The 26,544-nt window shown below is 37.3% G+C and overlaps 1 protein-coding gene across 1 annotated transcript in view; it reads left to right on the top strand.

The window, feature by feature from the left end:
• The window catches only part of LOC110570142 (serine/threonine-protein kinase TNNI3K), a 302,970-nt gene that overhangs the window by 135,186 nt on the left and 141,240 nt on the right, over positions 1-26,544 (top strand). Inside the window, exons 12-17 of the mRNA XM_021678116.1 lie at positions 8,318-8,404; positions 9,201-9,257; positions 10,240-10,332; positions 10,416-10,473; positions 10,600-10,794; positions 11,544-11,648. Coding sequence (XP_021533791.1) covers positions 8,318-8,404; positions 9,201-9,257; positions 10,240-10,332; positions 10,416-10,473; positions 10,600-10,794; positions 11,544-11,648 — 595 coding nt within the window. The remainder of the gene's footprint in view (positions 1-8,317; positions 8,405-9,200; positions 9,258-10,239; positions 10,333-10,415; positions 10,474-10,599; positions 10,795-11,543; positions 11,649-26,544) is intronic.

The following is a 26,544-nucleotide window of genomic DNA, read 5'->3' on the forward strand; positions in this document are numbered from 1 at the left end:
TCAATATATATTTGTAGAAGGGAAAAGAAAGCCAAATGGGAAGGAGAGAAAAAAAGGAAAGAAGAATGCTTAATAACTTAGTTTGTATAGAGTTCTTTTGGCAAAAGCATTCATGATTGTAGGTTCTTATCTCAAGGTGAAGAAGGACTGGTGACATTCTTGTTTGGGCCTGGTGATTTGGGGATTAATGGACAAGAATATGGGGGAAGAGGGATGTGTGTACCCTTTCTTGTGAAAGTATCTTTCAGATTTAAGTGATGAGACGATATAGCAAGTCTTGAATTTTTCTTGCCTCTTATTTAAATGATAGTGTATGGGCCAGGATTGGCAGGAGCAAGAACAAACATCAGGAGCCATCCTTGATCCCACTTTTCAGTGCTTGTGGAAAATGAGTTTTTCCTACCTGAGATGAGTTTTTAACATGATGCGAAGGGGAGATAGCAAAATATTGAGCATAAAGTCTCATCTGTATCATTGCTGTGAAAGTTTCCTCCTTTGGGTATGACAAAGAAAGGCTGAAACTGCTCCTTTGATCACCTAGGCATTTTGAACATGTGAGGTCAATAGGAAGTCCTTGGCTTACCTAATCAAGACCTAATCCCTATATTCTCTACCTTAGACCCAGAGGGCCTCAGAGTCACAACGTCAGGGAGAAGATCTTAGTGCCAGTGTTATTTACCATTAATCTTTAGACCTAGTACTTAAAATAATTTTCATAGCAAGTTTTCTTCTATGTTATTAAAATAATTTTTTATAGCAGTAAACAGCATTCATTGTTCCTAAGACAAAATGGTGGGGTTGGAGAGATACCGTTTATAGGGATATAGTAAAATGTGTCCTTTTCCTTCTTGAATAATTACTAACCCTCTGTTGTATACATGACCATGATATACATACTAAACTGTCTTTGTAACAGCCCTTCAGATGGACTTGTAGCCTTAAAAAACAATCTAGGTTATAAAATAAAGATATGCAGAAAGTTGAAAGCAAAGAAGTTTGAGATTGGGAGGAATCGCCCCCAAGTATAAGGAAAGGAACAGAAGAAGAAGATGAATTAAAGGGAAAGCATGGGACTTGAGTAATACAGACAGACTTGCAGAGTGGGATGCAGGAAATGAAAGACACTCCAAACTGGCAAAAACTCCATGGGCTCCAATCAATAATCCTCTGAAAGTGCAAAGCATTATTATAACTGCATTAGGCTAATAACATAGCAACCTCCTGTTTTGGGTAAAATACTTGGATGTAGATAGTAAATTCTTAGATATGGGAAAACATTTTATTTAATTAGTGAAAGTTTGATTATCTCTGGACATGTTCCATTAGTGTGTCTTGGTTATCTGGGTATATCCATTATCAGGAGTTTGCCTTAGCAAGTCCATTTAGTGAGTTCCACCAAGGCAGTTTTCTACTTAACTCCTTGTGACCAAGTATCAGGGAGCTGGGCCCTAGTGATTTTCAGGTTTCTCTGCATACACTTTGGTAGTTTGTCAGAGAAGTGATAGCAGTGAAGAATTTCCCATACATGTGTGCCTCAGCCCACAGTTAGCAGGAGGTGGGAAATCAGGCGGAGATGCCTTCCAGAGCTGAGGGGCCTCTTGGCATTTCCCTGGCAGCCTCATGCTTATCATCAGCCAGAACCCAGGCACTCATTAGGCTCTTGATGAAAAGCATCCCAAAGAAAATGCCAGCAAATTGTGCCACTGTGCTGGCAGGAAATTAAAACTGCTCAGAACAAATGGAGCCAAGAGAGCTGTTGAAATGAAAGGTAACATCAAGGGTGTGATCACTGACTTACACAGACGTTCAGGATTCAAGATGCGGCTTTCTGCTTCACTAGGGAAAGCAGGAGGCTCGCTCCGCTGTCAGCCACAGTCAGTCCAACAGAGAGGTTGAGACAGGCAGGGAGGTGGACTTTGTGATTTTAGTAAGCTTTGTTATGCTTGGGCAAATGCTTGGGGTTTAAGTTGTTTTATTTTTCCCAAAGGAGAAAGAGAAATAAGAAAATTTATTTTGTTTTGTTTTGTTTTTCCTGGTCCCAAACACTTAAAGACCAAATTAAGTAAATGAACAACTAAAAGCACCACAGTTCCTATTAAACTGAGTGGGCAAACAATGCAGTGAGGAGCAGACAAGCCTCAGAACCTATGAATCTAGCAGCAGGACAGATGAAGGGGTATTTTAATTTCAGAGAACTTTTTGCTGGTGGTGCTACTTTTATCCTGAGACTAAAATGGCCATCAGCAATGGGGAAGAAAGGGAGGCACTCAATGGGAGCCAGCACCAATGCGCCAACAGAGCACACTGAAATTACATCACACTGGGGGTGGTAGGCAGAGTGATGGCCCCCCCAAAGATGTCCAGGTCCAATTTCCAGCAACTTATGAGTATCTGCCTTACGTGGGAAAGGGGAATTAAGGCTGCTAATTAGATGACTTTTTGAGAAAGATTATCCTGGATTATCCCGGTGGGCCCAATGTAATAGCAAGTGTCCTTAAATGTGGAAGAGGGAGGCAGAAGCAGAGGTCAAAGCGAAATGGAGTGAGAAGGATTCAGCCAGCTACTGATAGCTTTGAAAATATAAAAAGGGGCCATAGCCAAGGAATGTCCATGGCCTTTCGAGGCTGGAAAAAGCAAGGAAATAGATGTTCCTCCAGAGCCTCTAGAAAGGAATGAAGCCCTGCCAACATCTAGATTTTAGCCCATTGAGAACTATGTTGGACTTCTGACTTCTAAAACTATAAGATAATAAAGTTGTTTACACCACTAAGTTTGCAGTAATTAACCACAGCAGCAATAGAAATGGAATATATTGGTGTTTAGAAAATTTATGTGAAGTTCCATAAGAGTTTCCAAGTTCATTTAAAATTCTTGGGGCAAAATAGTAAGGCAAGAAAGCAGTGAAAAGATCTGAAAGGCATATTTACATGTTAGAATTGTAGGCACATGCACTATCTCACTTAATCTTTACAACTACCTAGAAGGACATATCATAGCTCTAATCTGTAAATAAGGATCTTTTTTAAAAGTAAAACAAATCATATCCTTCAGCTAATTAAAGTGGTCCTCCATTTCACCTACAATAAAATCCAAATTTCTTGTCTTAAATTCCAAAGCTCCACATCCAAAGTGTCAAAGTGTGGACTCCAAATCAACATCACTTGAGACTTTGTTAGAAAAGCAACTCTCAGGTCCCGCTATAGACCTTTCAGTCAGAATCCCTGGGAGTAGCACTCAGGAATCTGTGGTTTAACATGCGCTCCATCAACAAAACTAGGAGCTAGTTCTTTGAAAGAATTAACAAAATTGATAAACCCCTAGCCAGACTTATCAGAGAGAGAGAGAGGTAGGGAAAGGACCCAAATAAATTAAATCATGAATGAAAGAGGAGAGATCACAACCAACACTGAAGAAATACAATTATAAGAGAATATTATGAGCAATCATATGCCAACAAATTAGGTAATCTGGAAGAAATGGATAAATTTCTGGAAACACATAAATTACCAAAAGGAAGAAATAGAAAAATCTGAACAGACCCATAACCCCAAGGACGTTGAATCAGTAATCAAAAATTTCCCAACAAAAGTTCAGGGCTGGATGCCTTCCCAGGGGAATTCGACCAAACAATTAAAGAAAAATTAATACCTATACTTCTGAAACTGTTCAAAAAAAGTAGAAATGGAAGGAAAACTTCTAAACTCATTCTATGAGGCCAGCATTACCTTGATTCCAAAACCAGAAAAAGACTCCACTGAAAAAGGAGAATTATAGACCAATATGCCTGATGAATAAGGATTCAAAATTCCTCAACAAGATACTAGCTGAATGAATCCAACAGTACATTGAAAGGATTATTTACCACAACCAAGTGGGATTTATTCCTGGGCTGTAGGGGTGGTTCAACATCCCCAAATCAATCAATATGATACACCACATTAATAAAAGAAAGGATAAGAAACATACGTTCCTCTCAATAGATGCAGAAAAAGCTTTGACAAAATACAGCATCCTTTCTTGATAAAAACCCTCAACAAAGTAGGAATAAAGGGAACATACCTCAACATCATAAATGCCATACACAAAAGACCCATAGTTAATATCCTCAGTGGGGAAAAACTGAGAACTTCTCCCCTACAGTCAGGAAGAAGACAAGGATGTCCACCCTCACCACTGTTGTTCAACATAGGACTGGAAGTCTTAGCCTCAGCAACCAGACAACAAAAAGAAATAAAGGCATACAGATTGGCAAGGAAGAAGTCAAACTTTCACTTTTTGCAAATAACATGATATTCTATGTGGAAAACCTGAAAGACTCCACCAAAAAATTGCTAGAATTGATACAGGAATTCAGCAAAGCCACAGGATATAAAATCAATGCCCAGAAGTCTGTTGCATTCCTATACACCAATAATGAAGCAGCAGAAAGAGAAATCAAGGAATCAATCCCATTTACAATTGCACTAAAAATCGTAAGATAGGAATAAACTTAACAAAGGAGGAAAAAATCTGTACTCCGAAAACTATAAAACAGTGATGAAAGAAATTGAGGAAGACACAAAGAAATGGAAAAACATTCCAAGCTCATGAATTGGAAGAAAAAATTCTGTTAAAATGTCTCTACTACCCAAAGCATTCTACCCACTTAATGCAAACCCTATCAAAATACCACCAGCATTTTCCACAGAGCTAGAACAAAGAATTCTTAAATTTGTATGGAACCAGAAAAAAAACCCGAAGAGCCAAAGGAATGTTGAAAAAGGAAACCAAACTAGAGGCATCACAATCCCAGACTTCAAGCTGTATTACAAAGCTGTAATCATCAAGACAGTGTGATAATGGCACAAAAACAGACTCATAGATCAATGGAACAAAATAGAGAACCCAGAAATGGACACACAGCTATATGGTCAACTAATTTTCAGCAAAGCAGGAAAAAATATCCAATGGAAAAAAGACAGTGTCTTCAACAAATGGTGTTGGGAAAACTGGACAGCCACATGCAGACCAATGAAACTGGACCACTTTCTTACACCATACACAAAAATAAATTCCAAATGGATGAAAGACCTAAGTGTGAAACAGGAATCCTAGAGGATAGCACAGGCAGCAACCTCTTTGACCTTGGCTGCAGCAACTTCTTACTGGACACATCTCTAGAGGCAAGGGAAACAAAAACAAAAATGAACTATTGGGACTTCATCAGGACAAAAAGCTTCTGCACAGCAAAAGAAACAATCAACAAAACTAAAAGATAGCCAACAGAAGGGGAGAAGATATTTGTAAATAACATACTGGATAAAGGGTTAGTATCCAAAATATATAAAGAACTTATCAAACTCAACACCCAAAAAATAAAAAATCCAGTCAAGAAATATGCAGAATACATGAACAGACATTTCTCAGAAGAAGACATACAAATGGCTAGCAGACACATGAAAAAATGCTCAACGTCACTTATCATCAGGGAAATACAAATCAAAACCACCATGATATATCACCTCACAACGGTCAGAGTGGCTAAAATTAACAATTCAGGAAACAACAGATGTTGGTGAGGATGCGGACAAACGGGAACCCTCTTACCCTGTTGGTAGGAATGCAAACTGGTGCAGCCACTCTGGGAAACATTATGGAGGTTCCTCAGAAAGTTAAAAATAGAACTACCCTATGATCCAGCAATTGCCCTATTAGGTATTATCCAAAGGATACAAAATAGTGATTTGAAGGGGCACATGCACATTGATGTTTATAGCAGCATTATCAACAATTGCCAAATTGTAGAAGGAGCCCAGATATCTAACGACTGATGAATGGATAAAGAAGATGTGGTATATATATACCCACACACACAATGGAAAATTACTCAGCCATCAAAAAGAATGAAATCTTGCCATTTGCAATGATGTGGTTGGAACTAGAGGGTATTTTGCTAAGTGAAATAAGTCAGTCAGAGAAAGACAAATACCATCTGACTTCACTTATATGTGGAATGTAAGAAACAAAACAGATGAACATAGGGGAGGGGCAGGAAAAATAAAAGAAGAGAAAAACAGAGAGGGAGGCAAACCATAAAACACTCTTAACTATAGGGAACAAACTGAGGGTTGCTGGAGGGGAGGGGAGGTGTGTGGGAGGATGGGCTAAATGGGTGATGGGCATTAAGGAGGGCACTTGTGTTGAGCAATGGATGTTATATGTAAGTGATGAATCACTAAATTCTACCTCTGAAATTAATATTACACTATATGTTAACTAACTTGAATCTTTAAAGAAAGTAAATCTTTAAAGAAAGTAAATCTTTAAAATCTTTAAAGAAAGTAAATAGCCTATGCTCCCTGTGATTCTTATACACAGTACAAAGTATGTGAAGCACTTCTGCACATGATATGTGCTTATCTATTTCTCCACCCAAGTCTGGAACCACTCTCACCCTTGCTTGTGATATTCCAGCCACACTGCCCGCCTTTCATTTCTGCAGCGGTCGTATTTCCTCCCATCTTGGAACCTTTACATTATCTGTTCCTTCTGCCTATTAGGCTCTTTTTTAATTTTAATTTTTTATTATTATTATTTATTTGACAGAGAGAGAGAGACAGCACAAGCAGGGGGAGCGGCAGGCAGAGGGAGAGGGAGAAGCAGGCTCCCCGCTGAGCAGGGAGCCCGACGTGGCACTCGATCCCAGGACCCCCAGATCATGACCTGAGCTGAAGGCAGATGCTTAACCAACCGAGCCACCCAGGCACCCCATATTAGGCTCTTTAGAAATGTGCCTGTTGGCTCATGCCATTGGGGTCTGGAGGTTTCCCTGATTGTGAGCACAGGAAGATACAAAGAAAAAATGCTAATAGGACAGGCTCCTCATTATCTCATCATAACCTATGTCTATGATTTGAGAAAATTACAGATCAACCAGTCATGAATTGAAATCTATGGATAAGAAAATGGGCACTAGTTGTTAACTCTGTAGATTTAAGTTTTGCTACAAATTTTACCAATTGTTATCATAATGTTGTTTTCTTGAAGAAACTGGTGTTGGGATATTACATTTGGAAAAGCTTTTAATCTAGTTAGTATCTTAATTACCCCATCTCATGATCTGCATGCTCTATTAATTTTAATTCTTTTTTTTGAAGGGGGGATTTGATAAGCAGGCATAACTCTCAGCATATACTCTCTACATTAACTAGGTGTATTCTGAACAAGTGTTATCTATGACCCCTCTGGGATGGATAAGCGTGTATGATTTTTCAATTCCTAAATCTTGCCATTTTTACAATGAGTTCTGTTGCATTTCACAAGTCTCTTGGCAGGGTTTTTAAGGCTGACTTTGTTTTTCTCTTGTATAAACTAGCTTCAGTAGATCATTTTTACAGTTAAAACATAAAATAGTATAAAAAAGTTTAGTTCTATTGAAAATCATGGGTCTACTCAGAAGAGCATTTAGCATTTTTTATCTTTCACAATGTTACCTACTGCAGTTAATAAATCTCCTAATTTGGATGGTGTTATATAATAGGAATTTATTTATCAGTTGTATAGAAGTCCAGTGTGGGCATTTCTGGTCAATGGATGGCTTTTTCCCATCCCTTAGGGCCTCAGAACCTTCTGCATCCAGCCAGCAGAAGGGAAGAGTAGAGAAGGCTGAGCTTTTTTCTTAAAGCTCAGAGTTGGAAGTGGCATGGCTTTTGCTCATGTTCCCTTGGTGAGAATTTGTCACAAGGCCACATCTGGATGCAAGGGCGATAGGGAACTGTTGTCCCTGAGTGGACAGCCATTCCGAGTGACGAAATCACCCCATGAATGGGAAGTACAAATATTTATAGGCAGACAGACAGAGACAGCTGTCTCCTGCCACAAAAACCTATGTTAATTATCTTAGTGCCATGTTATGCTGCAGTTGCCAACCGAATGTAATGTTCAATCAAAGCAAACACATCCCTCTCTCCTGGTTACCATATGTGCTTTTTACCCTTGTAATGGTGCCCTTAGCACCTCATATTTCTTCATTTAGAAATTCTCATTTATATTCAACTACACTAAGCTTCTTAAGGATAGGACCATAGTCACCTTGTTCTTTGTATCCCTACTATCCAATATAGTGCTTAAAATAGTGCTTCACATGCAGTAGAGTCTCAATGAATTGTTTTGAACGAATGAATGAGTAGGTGAAAGTACTAAATTCCTATTGCAATATATTATCTCTTAAGATATATCCTATGTTTCAAGCTACCTCTAGTCACTTTTGAGTTGTATGATGAGCTGAATAAATCAAACAAAAATTAAGACCCTTTGTCCTTTTTGTCTTTCCATGAAGGACACGATGCAATCGTCACACTCCTGAAGCATTATAAGAGACCACAGGATGAATTACCCTGTAATGAATATTCTCAGCCTGGAGGAGGTATCCCTTTCTTAATAAGTTTTTGTTGTTAGTACAATATTGTGCCTAAAGGTAAACCTTTATTTCTATTACTATTTTTCTGGGGTTAGGGATGAGGGCACGTCAGATTGGCTTTATTTTAAGAAAACTTATGTCTTGGTAAGGCTGAAAATAAAGAAGCCTTCACTTAAGCTGTTTTCTAACTCACTAATCTGCAGTTCCTTCAGGTTTAGCATTCCCTGGACTGGATGTTTATGAGGCTTATGCATGACCAGGAAGGCCTGGGTGAGCTGAGAGCAGTCGTTTCCATTTCAGTAATCTATTAAGGCAGGCCAGAGAATACTCATACCCAGACACAAATTAAATCTTCCAGAGTCTACTGCACTTTGGTTTTTTGGTTTTGTTTTGTTTTGTTTTGTTTTTAAAGATTTTATTTATTTATTTGAGACAGAGAGAATGAGAGACAGAGAACATGAGAGGGAGGAGGGTCAGAGGGAGAAGCAGACTCCCTGCCGAGCAGGGAGCCCGATGCGGGACTCGATCCCGGGACTCCAGGATCATGACCTGAGCTGAAGGCAGTCGCTTAACCAACTGAGCCACCCAGGCGCCCTGGTTTTTTGTTTTTAATCTTTTTATGTACTCTCTAAATAAACACTTGCTATACAGTTTCAGTATCCAGAAAAAGACCTGGGTTAAAACTATATTCTCAGTTGGTTTTCTTAGCAAATTTCTTTTGTCACCTGCTTCTTTTTATAATGTTTAATATTTATGTGGAGAAAATGCTACTTTCAACTCTATAATATAATTTGATTTCTAGATGGCTCCTATGTATCTCTTCCGTCCCCCTTGGGGAAGATTAAAAGCATGACAAAAGGTATTTTAATATGAGACAATTGTTATATTTTATTACTAAGGATAACTATTGCCTCAAATATGATAACTTTCTGTTTTGCTTTACATATTATAAATGATGACTAGTTTGCCTGCATAAACAATATTAGCAACAAACAATTCTCTCCATAATTAACCTTGCCTGCTGTACTATTTTGCATATGCTATCTAGACTCATGAAGGTATAGCAGTGAAAATTTCCCAAGTATTAAAGAAAGATCAAATTCTTATAGACATTTGTATTTTTAATGAAGTCTAAATTACAAATATTAATATCTCTAAGGAGAATTGGGAATAGGTTTGCCATAGGAAAATAAATTTTAAAAAACAAGTTATTTTCCAAAAGATCCCAAATAAGTAATACCTCAGGAAATTTTTGAATGTATGCTGCACATAGAAATTAATACCATTGAATCAGGAAAATTAATATATATATATACATATTTATATGATTCAACTATAAATTTATATTTATTTAGAATTTGAAGTTTTTAAAAACTATTTTGGGTTTGAGATATTTCCTCTGAATGATTCATGTACTTATTTTTTGACATCTAATTGGCATCCCTCTGAGGTTTAGCTTATGGATATTTGTCTAAGCCCATTGTGATAGGTTGCAGGGACTGACCAGATAAAACTCCTTATCATAATGTGATATGAACTGTATGTACTGCAGGGTTGCCGTGTCATGCAGACAAGCTAGTTATTGATCAAATTAGGAATAAACACTTAGCCCTGATATCAAAGGTCTGGGGACAGAGACAGAAAACAATGTTTTTAATGCAAAGGGATAGGGATCATTTGTGATAAGGTTTTAGTATCTCCAAGTAGTCAATTGTATTTGGAAAATTAAATGTTACTAGGGAATGACATTTTTGGCTAAGTAAAGTATATATGTGCATCATGTGTACACATCCATGTGTGTTTTTTGTCTTTAAAAATAAAATAACAATTCCTGTTTGCAGAAAAGGCAGATGTGCTCCTCCTAAGGGCTGGATTGCCTTCACATTTCCATCTTCAGCTCTCAGAAATTGAGTTCCATGAAATTATCGGCTCAGGTAACCTAAGAAAAGACTAGTCTGCTTTAGTTTCACGAGCTCAAGATAATATGTGTTTATTTATTTCTCTTAAACAATTTCAGGTTCTTTTGGGAAAGTATATAAAGGACGATGCAGAAATAAAATAGTGGCTATAAAACGGTAAGCAAACAAATGAGAAAATTTAGCATCAGACTGGAGTTGTGAACTTTAAGAAGCATATGCATGGCAAGCCCCTTGTTTTGATCCATCTGCTAACTGAGGATTTCCTGTTCCTGCCATTTCCAGTTATCGAGCCAACACCTACTGCTCCAAATCAGATGTGGATATGTTTTGCCGAGAGGTGTCCATTCTCTGCCGGCTCAATCATCCCTGTGTAATTCAGTTTGTGGGTGCTTGCTTGAATGATCCCAGTCAGTTTGCCATCGTCACTCAGTACATTTCAGGGGGTTCTCTGTTCTCCCTCCTTCATGAACAGAAGAGGTATGGTTCTCTTGTTCTGACTTATCATTTTACATGTCATTGGAATTATCCTTGCAATACCACAGAGGTTTTCCGCTTGGATGCACCTTTACCTTCTGAAATCTCTGAGTGCTAGGAAATGTGGCATTTTAAAGATGGCTAATAATTTATGCCCAATAATTATGTTTTAGTGAATAGAAATACTTCTGTGCTTTCTTAACAAGAATTCAGTTGGAGATAACAAATTCAAGGAATTTAAATTAGCAACTGAAGCTTATAATAATTAGGCTAAATATGACATACTAATAAAGCAGATATATGTAAGCTGAGAATAAAATCATTACCAGGGGTCACAGCATTTATTTTTTAACGTTTTAAAAAAGAATAGCCTTGCACAAATCTAATTTTAATTCACTTCCTAGATATATGCATGCAATAATTAGAGTGTGGTTTCACTTAGTTATTAAAGTAGAATCCATCTTATGTTATTATAAAAAAAATTAAGTATAGCATTATAAGTATTATAAAATCAAGTGGAATATTTTAAATATGAGGGGTTGGTATCTGAATTGATTTATAATTAAGCATGATCTGATGTAGAAAAGCTATTTTTCCAGATTTTTTTAATTTTTAGTTTAATCTTCAATAAAGCAAAAAAGACTGAAAGATATACAGAAAAAAAAAATCACATACTCCATTGATACTTTTTAGAAAGATGTGCTATTGGCTTTGACCATTTCATCCTCACTAAATCTATTTTTAAATTCTAGGATTCTTGATTTGCAGTCTAAATTAATTATTGCAGTAGACGTTGCCAAAGGTATGGAGTACCTTCACAACCTGACACAGCCAATTATACACCGTGACTTAAACAGGTATTTTTTTTCCCCTAAATAATGAATAGAATTGTGTAACTGACTAGGAGTCAAAGACAGATTTCAGTGTATCTCCACTGAAGATACAGTGTAACTTCACTTAGATATATTGCAAATCAGGGTTTTCTACTGTGTGAATTAGGCGATCGGCTACTTTAAGGCTAAGCTATAGAAAGTTTTGTCATTGTCTTTTACAGAAATAGAAAGCTATATAACTGCCTCTCAGGGATCTTTCAAGAGAGTGATGTTTGTAAGATTCACCAGCTAGGGGCGCCTGGGTGGCTCAGTCCTTAAGCGTCTGCCTTTGGCTCAGCTCATGATCCCAGGGTCCTGGGATCGAGCCCCACATCGGGCTCCCTGCTCCTCCCTGCTCCGCAGGAAGCCTGCTTCTCCCTCTCCCACTCCCCCTGCTTGTGTTCCCTCTCTCGCTGTGTCTTTCTCTGTCAAATAAATAAAAAATCTTAAAAAAAAAAAAAAAAGATTCACCAGCTAGCTAGTTCTCAAGTCAATGACTACTATAGCATGTCAGGTCTCATACAAAGTCAGGTATTATAGGAGGTCCTGATTTAAATTACCTGAAACACCATTTTTGTGCTACCGTTTTGGTAGTTTTTAGTAAATTCAGCCAAAACACAGCAGCTCGTTTACCTAGTTTCATGTGAAGGTGTACTCATGTAGGTTAGAGACTTGAAACAAATAAGAAATTATAGTGTGCCAGGGGATGAAACCCCAAGGGATTAAAAAAAAGAAATTTAAACAGTGAAAGCTTTCTCTAAGTAAAGTCTTACAAGAAGGCCAATATAGGGGCGCCTGGGTGGCTCAGATGGTTAAGCATCTGCCTTCGGCTCAGGTCATGATCTCAGGGTCCTGGGATCGAGCCCCGCATCGGGCTCCTTGCTCAGCAGGGAGTCTGCTTCTCCCTCTTTCTCTGCTGCTCCCCCTGCTTGTGCTCTCTCTCTCTGTCAAAAATAAATAAAATCTTTCAAAAAAAAAAAAAAAGAAGGCCAATATACAAAATGTAGCAGCTTTAGTTGAAGGCAGAATGTAGGGTGCAGAAATATGTTCACTTACCATTTTCTACTGCCAAGGAGGGAGATCTCTAGGCCACCTCTTTGGAATCCCAAAGGTGTTATGGAGAATAGCTGGACAACCACTGATCTAGTTTATGAAACAAGTCAGATTATTGAAATTTAATAACTTTCATTTCATGATTATCAATAACATTCATATAGATCCCATATATAATCTTCTGTATAAAGTCCACAATTCTGAGACTACTAAAAAGTAATTACTCTAGCCTTTTGCTCAACAACTATTTGGTTATCTACTATGTTTAAAGCCTTTATACTTGGTATATTAGAGCTTACAAGGTGAAGCTGCCATAGACTCCATTCCCAAGGAGCTTTCATAGTTCTAGTAGAGGAGAAAAATACTTACCTAAGTATGTGGTAGGTATAAAAAGATAAGTTTTATAAGAGAGATGTTAAAAATTCTATAAAATTTTAGAAAGAAGAATATTAATTACTTCTGAGGAATTTAGAAACATCTTTATGGAAGAAGGAACATTTGAGCTTGGCACGAAAGGATGGATAGAATTGGGAAGGGTATCCTAAGCTTGGGGAAGACATTAAGAAAATAGAGATTAGAAAGTTAAAGGCATTAGATAGCAACAATGAATAGTTTCACTTTAGTGGATTAAGTGTATATGAATGTACATAGTATTTGTAATGTAGGAAACAAAGGATTGGGAAAGAAATTCAGAAAGATAAATTGGAATAAGAGCACAAAAATCAGTGAATCCTAGACTTAAGGTAGTTTAGGTTTTGTTCTGTAAGAAAGTGGGCACTGCGGTGGGGGAGCTAGGAATCACAAATTCAGAGCTGTAGTATGGAATGATTAATCCAGCATCTTTGTAAAAGATCAACTTGATGGGGAAGTCAGGAAACTGGTGAAGCAGTTGTGGGCAGTAATCTAAATGAGAAGTAATAAAAAGCAGAATTTCACTAGTGGCAGTGGAAATGAAAGGGAGAGACAGATATGAAAGATAGGAGAGATAAAATAAAATAAATTAGATTATGAGAGTGGTTGAATCTTAGATATTGGAAGTAAATATGTGTGGGATTCAATCCATTTAAAATTATTAGTTTTCACACAAAAGTCATTTCTTTGCTGTTATTAGGGGTTTTTTCTTACCTCTCTTTTAAAAGCATTTATGTTAATAAACATATTTTCTTTGCGTTTCAGTAACAGTACTTAGGAAATAGATTTAGGTGGTAAATTAGCATAATATAAACTGATGATTTGTGAGTTTTAGGAGTGTTGGCATCCCAACCATTTTGCATGTGGTATTAAAACAAATGAGTGATCATTGAAGGTTTTTTCTAGCTGTAACTCCTCAATTATGGGGCAAATGAGTGTGTGTTCTGTTGCCCTTTAAATGCAAGTTGTTACCACCAGGTTATAAAACAGGGCCAAACATATAAATGTTGATTAAAAGTGGAAAGAGAACATTTACTGTATAACAGATATGTTTACATTTGCCTTTTTTTCTGTTTCTAATCTAACCCAAATGCTTTAAATTGTACCAAAACATCTTCAAGTTTTACAAAACATGGTTTCATGGGTGTCTTCAATGTAATAGAGTCCCAAACTATTGCATTTATTATTTATGAACTATTTTTTACTAATCTTTAATCTGGCAACAATAAAACATTCAGTTTTTCAGATTATAACATCACATATTACTCAAAAGAGTGTAAGTCCTTCTGGGCTTACTATACTGTTTGGGTACGTAGAGCATATACCAGGAACAATTTATTTCCCATGTAAGGTAGAAAATGACTAAGGACCAAAATGATTAAGCAGCAATTTTCAAAGGAGTTCAAGTAAGTCAAAGATCAAAGTAGAGTGGAAAGCTTCCTGGAGGATGTAAAGCTAAAGCTAGACCTTGAAGAACAGGTATGTGTCTTCCCTCAGTATTTTCACAGCAAACTAACCCTTGCATGCCTACAATGCTTATGGAGCCCCACTGAAAAAGGGAAAGGGAAAGATGCACATCAGAGTGAGGAACTCAGACATGTTTACAATTTTGCATTGAAATGACCTGTTTACATTTTTCTTTCTCCCACTAATCTGGGCATGTCAGAGCTTCAAGAGCAGAGGTCCTGTTCTCTTCATCTCAGAGATGTTCGATCAATGCATTTTTAACTGAACCAAATCCCTGGGGCGTTTCTGTGAACATCACTTCAGAAAGCAATGGCCTCGTTGGTACAAGTATGGCTGCTTTTAGGTAGAGCCTGACTAACTTTGCCCAATACCTGTTCCGGTTTAAAGGAACGGGGCTCTTTGAGCTTATTGATCAGCTTACAGATGAGGGGATGCTCTCTTTGGTTTTGTGGTTGTTGATTTATATGAGTGAGAGGAAAAAACTCTCTGCTTTTCCGTTGGCAAGCTACTTACCATAAAGCTCTGAAAGTTAATTTTGATCTTTAAGTATTTACTAAGGAGAAGTTGAAGGGCTGAGTGAGGAAGTGGCTCTTTCCAATGATGATGATAATACCTACCATTTATTTACCACTCACAACATGAAAGGAGCTAAGCCCTTGTCATGTATGCTCTTATTTATCTCACAACAATTCTATAACACAGTTATTATTATCTCCATTTTACTGATAAGGAAACTAAGTCCAAGGTCACATCCTTAACTTATAGTATTCTTAACATTATATTATGCTGTCCCAACAACAACAACAATAAAACCAAGTCAGAACAGAGAGATAAAGGTGGCTGATGATATTGGATGAGCATCAGCCATTTACCAACTTTGTTCTTTGTGCTTCAGTCCTTAGGCTTAATTCTTGTGACCGAATTCATTTCTCATATGATCTCCTTGTATTTCTGTGTTCCTGCTTTATTTCTTCTTTTATAACCCATGTTCTGCTAGTGTGGAATAGAAATTGCTTATGAGGCACACAGATATGTTTCTTTTGGTCTACAGTGTTTAAATATTTTTTAAACATTTTTTTAAGATTTATTTATTTATTTGGGGGGGTTCAGAGGGAGAGAGAGAATCTCAAGCAGACTCCCTGCTAGGTGTGGAGCCCAACATGGGGCTCAATCCCAGGACCCTGAGAACATGACCTGAACCAAAATCAAGAGTCAGCTCTTTAACCAATTGAGCCACCCAGGTACCCCTAAATATTTTTTAAATATAATAGCTTTATACAGGAATGCACTTTCCAATTTGTTGTAGACCTCACTACCTACCAACTTACCAACTTATCCTTGGTCCAATGTATATATTCATTTTGCAGCATTGGAACTTGCAAAGCATGGTTTACAACGAAAGGCTTTAAACCTTGTTACTGGATACAAGCAGCTCTCTGTTGTTCCCTCAGAAAAGTACATTTTACAAATTGTTTGACATTGAAAGCAAAACATCATTGCAAACATATATGGATCAAATGAATGGTCTTTTCCCTGTATAAGTATATAGAAGAACAATACTGTATGCAATGAAATAGTGATACTTCCATCATAGAATGGCCATTGCACTCCCATGAGATATGTTTATGAAAGCATTTTGTAAACTATGAAGCACTAGACAAATGACATTTGTTATCGCTACTAATCCCTCGCTTGTTCTCTTATATGTCAAGGATGGAAAAGTAATCCACAATATTTTCATACATACCAGTATTTCTTTTTATATAGCTTTATATTACTTTTTAAGTAATTAATTGGGGGGTCTAGATCTATATCTGAGAAAGATTACTGTTGGTTTTTGAGTGTCAGCTTATTTGGGTGACAATAAAGGAAAATAATTAGTGACAGTTTAAAACAGCCAACTTACTGATGAGAAATAACAAATATCATAAACCAACAAAGTTGGTAAGAGCTGGAAGAATTTTAATTTTGAAGATGACATTTAACTAAATCAGTGAAGATTTCAAAAAGTACCAAAGAAAAAATTATTCATAAAAAATGTTAATAATTGTTTTAAGTTGATGTATGCATTTGTCTTTCAGTTGAGTAAAAATATAAATAAAAGTCCGGCATTCGTAAAATAAGTCTGGTGAGGGGTGGGAGGGATGGGGTGGCTGGGTGATAGACATTAGGGAGGGTATGTGCTATGGTGAGTGCTGTGAATTGTCTAAGACTGATGAATCACAGACCTGTACCTCTGAAACAAATAATACATGTTTAAAAAAAAAAAAAGAAGAAGATAGTAGGAAGGGAAAAATGAAGGGGGGGAAATCAGAGGGGGAGACGAACCATGAGGGACTATGGACTCTGAGAAACAAATTGAGGGTTCTAGAGTGGAGGGGGCCAGAGGGATGGGTTAGCCTGGTGATGGGATTAAAGAGGGCACGTATTGAATGGAGCACTGGATGTTATATGCAAACAATGAATCATGGAACACTACATAAAAAAAAGAAAAATAAAAAATAAAATAAGTCAAATACAAACAAATTAGTAAGTTTTTTCTTTTTTTTTAAAGATTTTATTTATTTATTTGAGAGAGAGAATGAGATAGAGAGAGCATGAGAGGGGGGAGGGTCAGAGGGAGAAGCAGACTCCCCGCTGAGCAGGGAGCCCAGTGCGGGACTCGATCCTGGGACTTCAGGATCATGACCTGAGCCGAAGGCAGTCGCTCAACCAACTGAGCCACCCAGGCGCCCACAATTAGTAAGTTTTTTCTAATTACTGAACTATTAGGTACAGTTGTATTCCTCAGTTCTCATAAATTAAAGAGTCTGCTCTCAGCTGTGCCTTTCACCTGTGACTTTTCCAATAAGTGGTTATACAGAGAGAGTTTAATATTTACTGGCAAATACCACGTTGCAAAGAATTCTGAATATCAAGTGCAAACCAGTTGATTACAATTCAATAAATATTGTAGGTCTTGAAAGCACACAGTGAAACTCATGAAATCCTTCATAACGCCACTTTTGTAAATCTCTAGTATTAAGCTAGTCACACGTGGCATTTTAAATTTTGTCAAATTTTTCTCATCCATTTCCACTTTAAGAGTAAATGAATTAATGAATTAATATAAATACTTGAGTGCTTGATATGAGCCAGAGTCTGTGCTATGCCTGGGGATACAGCTGAGAATGATAGCCATAGCACTTTGTCTAGAAGAGCTTGGAGTTTAATGAAGTATATTCCCAAATTTCCCAATCATAAGCATCATCTGGGGGCCCTAATTAAAAAACCAAAAACATATTCAAAGACTGAGAATGTCTTAAACTGGGCCTAAAAATCCATACTTTTAAACAAGATTGCCAGTTAATTCTTATGACCAAACAAGAAGAGGAAATATTGTTCTAGCACAGTTTTCTCAACCCTGGCTGCACGTTAGAAACTATGGGAGAACTTAAAAAAAACAAAAAACCTGATGCTGGGGCACCTGAGTGGCTCAGATGGTTAAGCATCTGCCTTAGGATCAGGTCATGGACTCCAGGTCCTGGGATCCAGCCCCATGGCATGCTCCCAGCTCAGCCGGGAGTCTGCTTCTCCCTCTCCCTCTGCCTCTCCACCTGCTTGTGCTCTCTTTGCCTCTCTCTCAAATGAATAAATTAAATCTTATAAATAAATAAATAAATAAATAATAAAATAAATAAATAATAAAATAAATTAAAAATTAAAAAAAACACTGATGCTACTTACCTCAGAATTTAAAGGGGTGAGGCCCAGGTATCATATTTTTAGAGAGCACTCCTGGTGGTTCCAATATGCAGGCTGCACTGAGAATGACCTTCAAGTGTTAATGCCAATTACTCTAACCGTTTGTCATACAATCTCATCCTTCTCTGCTGCCAGAGAGGAGTGGGAATATTGAAGAATTAATTCATAGTAGAATTATACATGTTTTGAGAATCATTGCCCAAAATACAATATTCATTCATTCGTTCGTTCATTCATCCATTCAATAATGAATGCAAAAGACTGAGATCCACAGGTCTATGATACCTGCAACATAGAGTAGGTCCCAAGATCCACTATTTTCCATGGGAGTTGCTATGTATACTTAAGGCACTCTGGACCATCTAATTTATAATTCATGATTGATACTAGAATGTTCCCAGCAGAGTAGAATCTTTATAGGAAGCCAAAACAAAAGTACAAGTTTCAATATTGGACAATTGCAGTGCGCACCGGTCATATGGGTATTCAAGACTATAAACTCTGGAAGAATACATAACACATATAATAAATCAATATACATATAGAAGGATAAAGACATATAAACTATATATGTGTATTATATATCAATTTACATATAAGCCTACACATTTCCGTGTTTTTGTGATGCTTCCAGCCTTTCTCAACTGGACTTCTGAAGGAATTAAGTCCTATGGAAAATGATTTGAGGGACAATTTTCTTAATTCCCCAAGGATGAGACATAGCTATACCATTTGGGATGCATAAAAGAGAAGTTTATTCATTACCTACAATGGATGCCTTAGGACTTAAGGCCTTTGGGTTTAAGGGGTGCTTGTAGTTCTGAAATGTTTTTGTCTAAAACTGTAGTGTGGCTTCAGATTTCCAAATTAATTTTTTTAAAGGGGTCTCTGTGAATTTCATTACTGCTTTGAGTAATGGGGGCGGGGGGAGCTAAGGTATTCAGTTTTCCAAGATGAAATCTGAATTTCTTAAGGTAGGTTACCTGCTACAATAATAGACCCAAAAATGGATAATGGTCCAAAAACAATAGAGGTTTGTACCTTGACCATGTGAATAAACAGGTTGTTGGTGTGGCCTTTATCCATGAAGTTACTCAAGACCCATTTTAAACATGGGCTTCCAAGGTCTCTTTGGGGGTCATCTCCATTCAAGTGAGCATAAATGGGACAATAAGATATGCATGAAGTGTTTAATAGGCTGGGCATGAGAATTTCATGCATCACTTTGAGTCACATCTCATTGGCTAGAGCTCACTCATACGGCCACACCCCCTACTGCAGTAGGTAGTGGGTAATACAGTCTTAGCTGTGTGCCCAGAAGAGGAAACAAGTTTTCCTGGGCAGCCAACAGTCTGTGCTACATTCACCCTATTTACGCTAGTGATAACAGTTACTAAGGTAAAGATAATAACTGAGAAGTCTGGTCTACATATGCTTGAATCAATTGCACTAATATAATGTTAATCTCATACTAAATATTTTTTATAAATACATGTTCACAATTTATAAACTAATACCACTAATTGGGAAATGTAGTGAAAGCTATTTAATAAAGCATATTATATGTGAATTAATTGAAACAATTACTTTCATTTACTATTGTTGATTACATTAAAGATATGAAAATAGCTTTGGGAGTATGGAGACATATGTCACTGAATCAAAACATGGTTCAAGAACAAAACATGTGCTGTAATGAGATGCAAGAGTATGAAATAGATTCAAAACTTAAGTCATAGTTCTATGTGCTCTGTGTCAATTAAAACACATGTATACACACATTTTTCTTTAAAGGTGAAAAGTAAAACACAGAAGGACTATGATCACTCTAGTCAGAGAACCTTGTTGTACCGTATCCAGCAGAAGGCATTCCTCAACCATTTAGTTCTACAAATTACTGTAATCATATTTATGAGTTCCATTCAGGTGTTGATGTTCAGTCATAATTTCCATTTCCATTTCTGACATGCTTGATCTCCACTTTAAGTCAGTCTGTCTACTCAACTCCCTAAACTTCCAGAGGAAGCAGGGAGTTCCCTCTGACTCTCAAGTTCCAACCTATTATTTAAATAGAAATTCACCACCCAGCTTGTCCTCATCTTCTCTGAATAGTAGTTTCATCCCTGCCTCTCACCTGATTCTCACAGTTCCCAGAGACAATATCCCAAACATTCCCATCACATTTCATTTTGGTTCAGGTTGCTCATCCTGCATTAAAATGGCAGGTCCTTCCCTCTTCCTTGCTCCACTACCAGAATGTCCTTTAGTCCTGAGTTGTCCTCTCTTTGTATACCAACGGAAATAGCTAAAGTTTCCTCCCAGGGCCAGTTAAAATGTTCCTTTCTCAGCTGCCTCCATTAGAATGTCTCATTTAATTTTGGCTGCATCCACGAATTCTAAAAATAGTGCTCTTACTTAACACCCCGTTAAGTAAATCCCCTTAGACACATACTCTCTTTAAATTAAAACAGGTATATTTAAGTCAGAGGAAAACACGTTCATTCTGCTCACATTATCACATTGTTCACACAAACCTGGTCAAACCTGCATCTCTTGTTCAATGGTCCCAGTTAGATAAATCCCTGAATTCTTTATTTTAGAAGTGGGTTCTAAGCCACCATATGCCATTTGAAACACTACATAGGATCATGGGTGTGTGTGCAAAATAAATGTATCTGTGTGTATAAGAGCACAGGAAGTCAGGGTTGACTGAAAACAGGAATGCTGTGATTCCAGAATTCACTTTTGAATCAACGTAAAAATACTACTCCACCCTAGAACCTGGCCTCAGGATTTCTTATTCCAGAGCATTTTGTGACGAAGTCATTCATTCTCTAATACAACACAGCCACACCCAGAGAATTCCCAAAGCCAGGGAGACAGCTGTGCTTTTCCTGTAACCGTGTCACCTTCTCTCACCCCAGGGCTGAACTTGGAAGAGTAGTGGTGATGCCCCCTCTTGATCCTCTAAAACCTTTCAAAAGCTTCCCTGTGACTGGGGGTGAACTTACTGGCCTACAATTTTCTAGTGTTACTGGTTCCTTATACTGCCATTTTCCATTCTTGAAGGATAAGGCCTGTATAAAGTCAGCTTTGGAAAATGTCAACAAAGGCTTTGCTCTGTTCAGCCTCGTTTCTTCTCTGCTCTCATTTCCTGGGAGGCACTGTGAGTGCCCTCTTGGCACCTTGTCGATTTCCTGAATAGCTAACCTTTCAATAATGATATTAATGCTGCCTTGTGGTTATCTGTGCATTTCTCAGTTCATCATTTTCAACCCTTGCTTGCTGAGATTCATTTACGTTCTTGTGTTCTTAAGATCCTGGAATTTAATTGAGTGCAAGCTGACTAGGGACCCAGAGCCAGAATTTCTAGCTAATAAGGGAGAAACAGTCTTAATAGGTGGGTATTTCTTTTGCCATTGACTGAATTTCCAATAGCTACCCCTTGACTCTGGTCTAGGAAAAGAGATACAGATAATTGTGAACTTTCTTCTCTCAGCATTTTTTATTTCAAAATTCTCCCTATCACTCTTGGGAGGAAGCAGCTTTTCAGATAAGGTCAGTATTCTCCCGAGATTGCAGCATGGACAGCTCTGGGAATCTGTGTTGGTGTGGTCTGCCACCCCACTGGAAGGCTGCAGGATGAACCAATTGAGAGCAGAGGCTATGGAGCCAGACCATGCAGTTGCAAATACCCCTTCTGTCACACCTTACCTGTGTCCTTGGGCAATTTGTTTAAAAACCAGTTTTCTCATATATAAGGTGATAATAATGTTACCCATATTACTGGGTTTAAATGAGAAAATACATTAGCTATTATTGTCATTTTTCTTCTTTATTTTTCTGAAAGCATATTTGCACTATTTAATATTCTTAATGCTGAAGTTTATTTACGGAATTGAATGTTTCTAAGGGCCTGTCTCTCCTTTTGATTGTATTACTACAAACTTTGCTTATAATATCTCAGATGGCTAATTTCTTCTTGTCATAAAGATCTAGGATAAGTGGATTGTTTGACGGTGTATCTCTCACTATATATACAGAAGGGCCAGGGAATTCTAATCCTATATCACTGCCTTCTTTGAGACCTCTCTATCTCTTCATGGTTCTAACTTGCAACAGGGATTCTGTCTGACACTTCCATTAGGTAGATGCAGATTGGAAACAATATGGATAAAAACACAGCTGAAGATTGGGCAGGATTATTTAATTATCCAAGATCCTTCTTGGTGATTCTTCTTCCTATAGCTCATTCACAAAGCTTAAGCATACTATTTAAACATCAGCCATTCAATCATTCAACAATCATTTGTTCGTGAATATAATAGCAGAGAAGGGGAACCCTCATCAGAGGCGCATCCCAGAGATCAGGCCAGACAAAAAAAAAAAGTCAAGTAGGAGAAGCCCTGGACCTGTAGAGGATTTGTGGAGCATCCATATAGTTAGGTAGCTTTTCTTCTCTATGCCCAATGAGCTCAGCCAGTGACTCAATTCAGCAATTGTCCTTTTCACTATAAAGAGCAGGGGAGGAAGAAAAAAAAAAAAGAGCAGAGGAGGTTGTTTTCAAAATTAGCAGTAAAAATATTGCCCTTGCCCTTCCTTCAATAGAGAAAAGGAAGAAATCATCCCATCACATCCTTTTTGCTTTCTTGTTTCACAGGAGAAAATCGTTTTTCTCATTTCTATTCCCATTCTTTTTGTGACACTGTTGTTATGTCACTCGACTTCTTTCTGCCTCAGGTTTCTCATTTGCAAGTGGAGATAATGGTGTCTAATGTCTACATGTTCACAGAGATATCCTTGCAATTAATAGGGGTGTCAGGACAATGTTACATGGAGAGCACTAGAGAAAGATTCTACAAGAGAAATCCGTGTATCATTTTTATTAATCACATGAAACTGAGTTGCCAGAAATCTTAAAGTAAGATTCATTTTGTATCCAGCTGCTGGATCTGTACACTTTGTGGGGTAGTCTGGATTACCTTCTTCCAACTGAAGTTGAAAAGCGTCGTGGTTCCTAACTGGCATGGAGAACAACATACTCCTTTTCCGAAAGGCTTAATATTACCTTGACCAGCAAGAAGAAAAGAGCATGCAAGCCCCAAAGAATGATTAGAACTCTTTAATCCTGGAGGGATGGTCTTTGTATCAATTATATTTTAAGCCTTGTATGTGATGAACTGTATTCTCAGTCACTAAGCCCTCATTTAATGGCTTTAACAACCTGCAGAAAGTTCGTGAAAAGCAATGCCTGGTACCATAGATGAAATAGTGTTAGAGTATTGATGATGTCTGGCTTCTTTTCTTTGGGGAGGGAAATCCCCTTCTAAATTCTTAAAATAGCAGTTGGCTTTCATTAAGTCTATTCAGAGTTAAGGGTCTGAGGATCTTGAGTGACCCTTTCTTTGGGAATGGGGCACATTTTAATAGGCTTTTTCCTGTCTGTGGTCCCTGAAAGATTTAGCCACTGGCAGTCTCCTGAATTGCTGGGATTTGTAAAGGAAAGGATTGATTACATGCTTCTAATTCTTTCTCCTTCTTTAATTTTTTTTCCCCATTTCATACAAAGAGTGAGAAAGATACTCTGAGTCTCCCTCTATTGAGATATAGTTGGCCTTAAGGGCAGATATTTTAGCATTGAACTTTTATTAACCTCTTCTGGGTTTGACAAAGTTTCTCCTTTTTTGTTTCCTAAATATGAGGCTAAAGAGCTGTTATTTGCCAAGTTTGTTCCCTAACACTGCAAGCAGTAGACAGAAAACAAAGTTTGCATTTTTTTTGGTTTTCCTTTTTTTTTTGTCTTTCTCAGTTGAATTGCATCTGTAGTCTCTATCTGAAAAGGTAAATTTAATATAGGCCTTAACACATGCTGTTCACTCTGATGGAAACATCTACCCCTACCCTACCTCCTTCCCATCTTCCCCTCATTGTTCCTCCTCTCCCTTCCTCCAGTATCACTTTTCGCCTGGCTAATTTATATTCCTTCCACCAGGAAGCCCTTTCTTTATACAGTCCCACAGAATACCCTGCTCTTGCTTATCTCAGGGTAGATAGCACTCTATGAAAATTGGTAATTTATTTGCATGTATTCCCTGCTACACATTAAGCTTAATCAGGACAGGGGCTGTGGATTTTGTACCATTTTATCCCCAAATACTTAGCACAGTGACTGGGTCCTAATAAAAGTTCAATTAATATTGGGCAAATGTATGAATTAATTAATAACATTTGAAGGAATATAAAAGTATCATTAGTGTTTCTTTGTGCCAGGCATTGAGCTCAATTCTTCATAGGCATTAGCTTATTAAATACTCATAACTCTATATGATGTCTTTTTTAAACAGATAAAGACAGAAGGGCTTAAAGAGACTAAGCAATTGTGATACAGATGGTAAGTGACAGATTAAGGTTATTACCCATACTGTATAGTTACCTGTATCCATAGTTATCCAAAGCATAGGGATGTATAATCATTTAGTCCCACAGACCAGGAGCAGCTCTGATTAAATAGCAAAGCAGTATTTGTTAGATTGCCTTACCAAGGAAGTCATAGATTATAGAATTCATCACAGAAATTAAAAGGCAATTTTCACTTAATATTGAACAATTCAGTGGCGTTTAATAATATGAAAGCTATTTTTTTTTGCTCAATTAAGACTGCTGTTCCACAAGTCGCTTACCTAGCTGTTTTGTGCTATAATTATTTGTCTGCTAGTCACTAAAGCCTGTCCAAAAAGACAGTGAAGACAGTGAGAAAAAAAGATATGATCAGTTGTTTGACTGTACTGATTTTCTAATTTACTCAGGTGAAAAGTTAGCCAAACAAACTGATTTTGCAATGTAGACATAGCCCAAGACTATCTGATGATTCTTTAGAAAAAAATATAATCCCCTGAAATTCCAGTGATTTCTAGTCACTACTTACTATATAGATTTCAACCAATACCTGCTTTTTCTGAATTGATTGATTTTCCTTCTCACAGGCAACATTTTTATTTTCTAACCTGCAGCATTTCTATGCCTGACTAGAATATTTTTGCATTTGATTAATGTTTTCATTTGACTTTCAATGAGGTCTCAAAACAGTTTGGCTTGTCACAGTCAAATTACTTAAATATCCTCTGAAAAGAGTATGTGGGAACTAAAATCAGATTCATGTGAACCTGAAAAACCAGTGGCGACATTTCCTGAACTTGTTATATTTTTATGTCTAAATTAATCCTTTCACAATTTTGCTTTATGTTGATGATCAGCTTCTTAAATACAGTGATTATTCAATGTCTTAATGGAAAAGTTTTAATTTTTAGCTGACCCAGAAGTTACTCTCTGGCAAGGATTTATGTTTTTGTTTTTGTTTTTGTTTTTTTAAATATCCGTTGTGGTTTCAACAGCACAAATATACTATGCCTTTTATTTATATATATTTTTTCAAAGTTTCTTTGGTTTCTTTAATACAAATACCTAAGCCATCCTTTTCACTTCTCGGCTACTTTTCACTCTTCATTGACTGGAATTATCCCAACCATGTTTTCAAATATGGTCAGCATTCTCTGTCGACGTTCAGCTTATGCCGTGTGAAAGAAAGCACACATAAAATACTATCTACCATAAGATCTCATTTATATACAATTTTAGAAAATGCAGATTAATCTCTAGTATCAAAATGCAGATTAGTGGTTTCCTAGGGCTGGGCTAAGAGAGGGATGAACTGCAAGGGGAGTTAGGAATCCTGTTGGGGTGACAAATATTTTGTATCTTGATTGAGGCAGTGGTTCCACAGAAGAATATGTCTGTTAAAGCTCATCGAACTGTCATCTTTAAATAGGTGACTCCTTTGTTCTAATATGGATGCAAGTAAATTGTCTAATATAAGTGGTAATTACAAAAAGTGAAATCTTTAAAAAGAAGTATGTAAAGTAATATGATTTGGCAACTTTCTAATCATAAACGAAAGGTATTGTCCTTTTGAAACCTTAAAAAGGAGAAGTAATCGGGCGCCTGGGTGGCTCAGTTGGTTAAGCGACTGCCTTCGGCTCAGGTCATGATCCTGGAGTCCTGGGATCAAGTCCTGCATCAGGCTCCCTGCTCGGCAGGGAGCCTGCTTCTCCCTCTGACCCTTCCCCCTCTCATGTGCTCTCTGTCTCTCTCATTCTCTCTGTCTCAAATAAATAAATAAAATCTTTAAAAAAAATAAAATAAAATAAAA

Source organism: Neomonachus schauinslandi, chromosome 4, assembly GCF_002201575.2.
Source record: "Neomonachus schauinslandi chromosome 4, ASM220157v2, whole genome shotgun sequence".
NCBI classification, from domain to species: domain Eukaryota; kingdom Metazoa; phylum Chordata; class Mammalia; order Carnivora; family Phocidae; genus Neomonachus; species Neomonachus schauinslandi.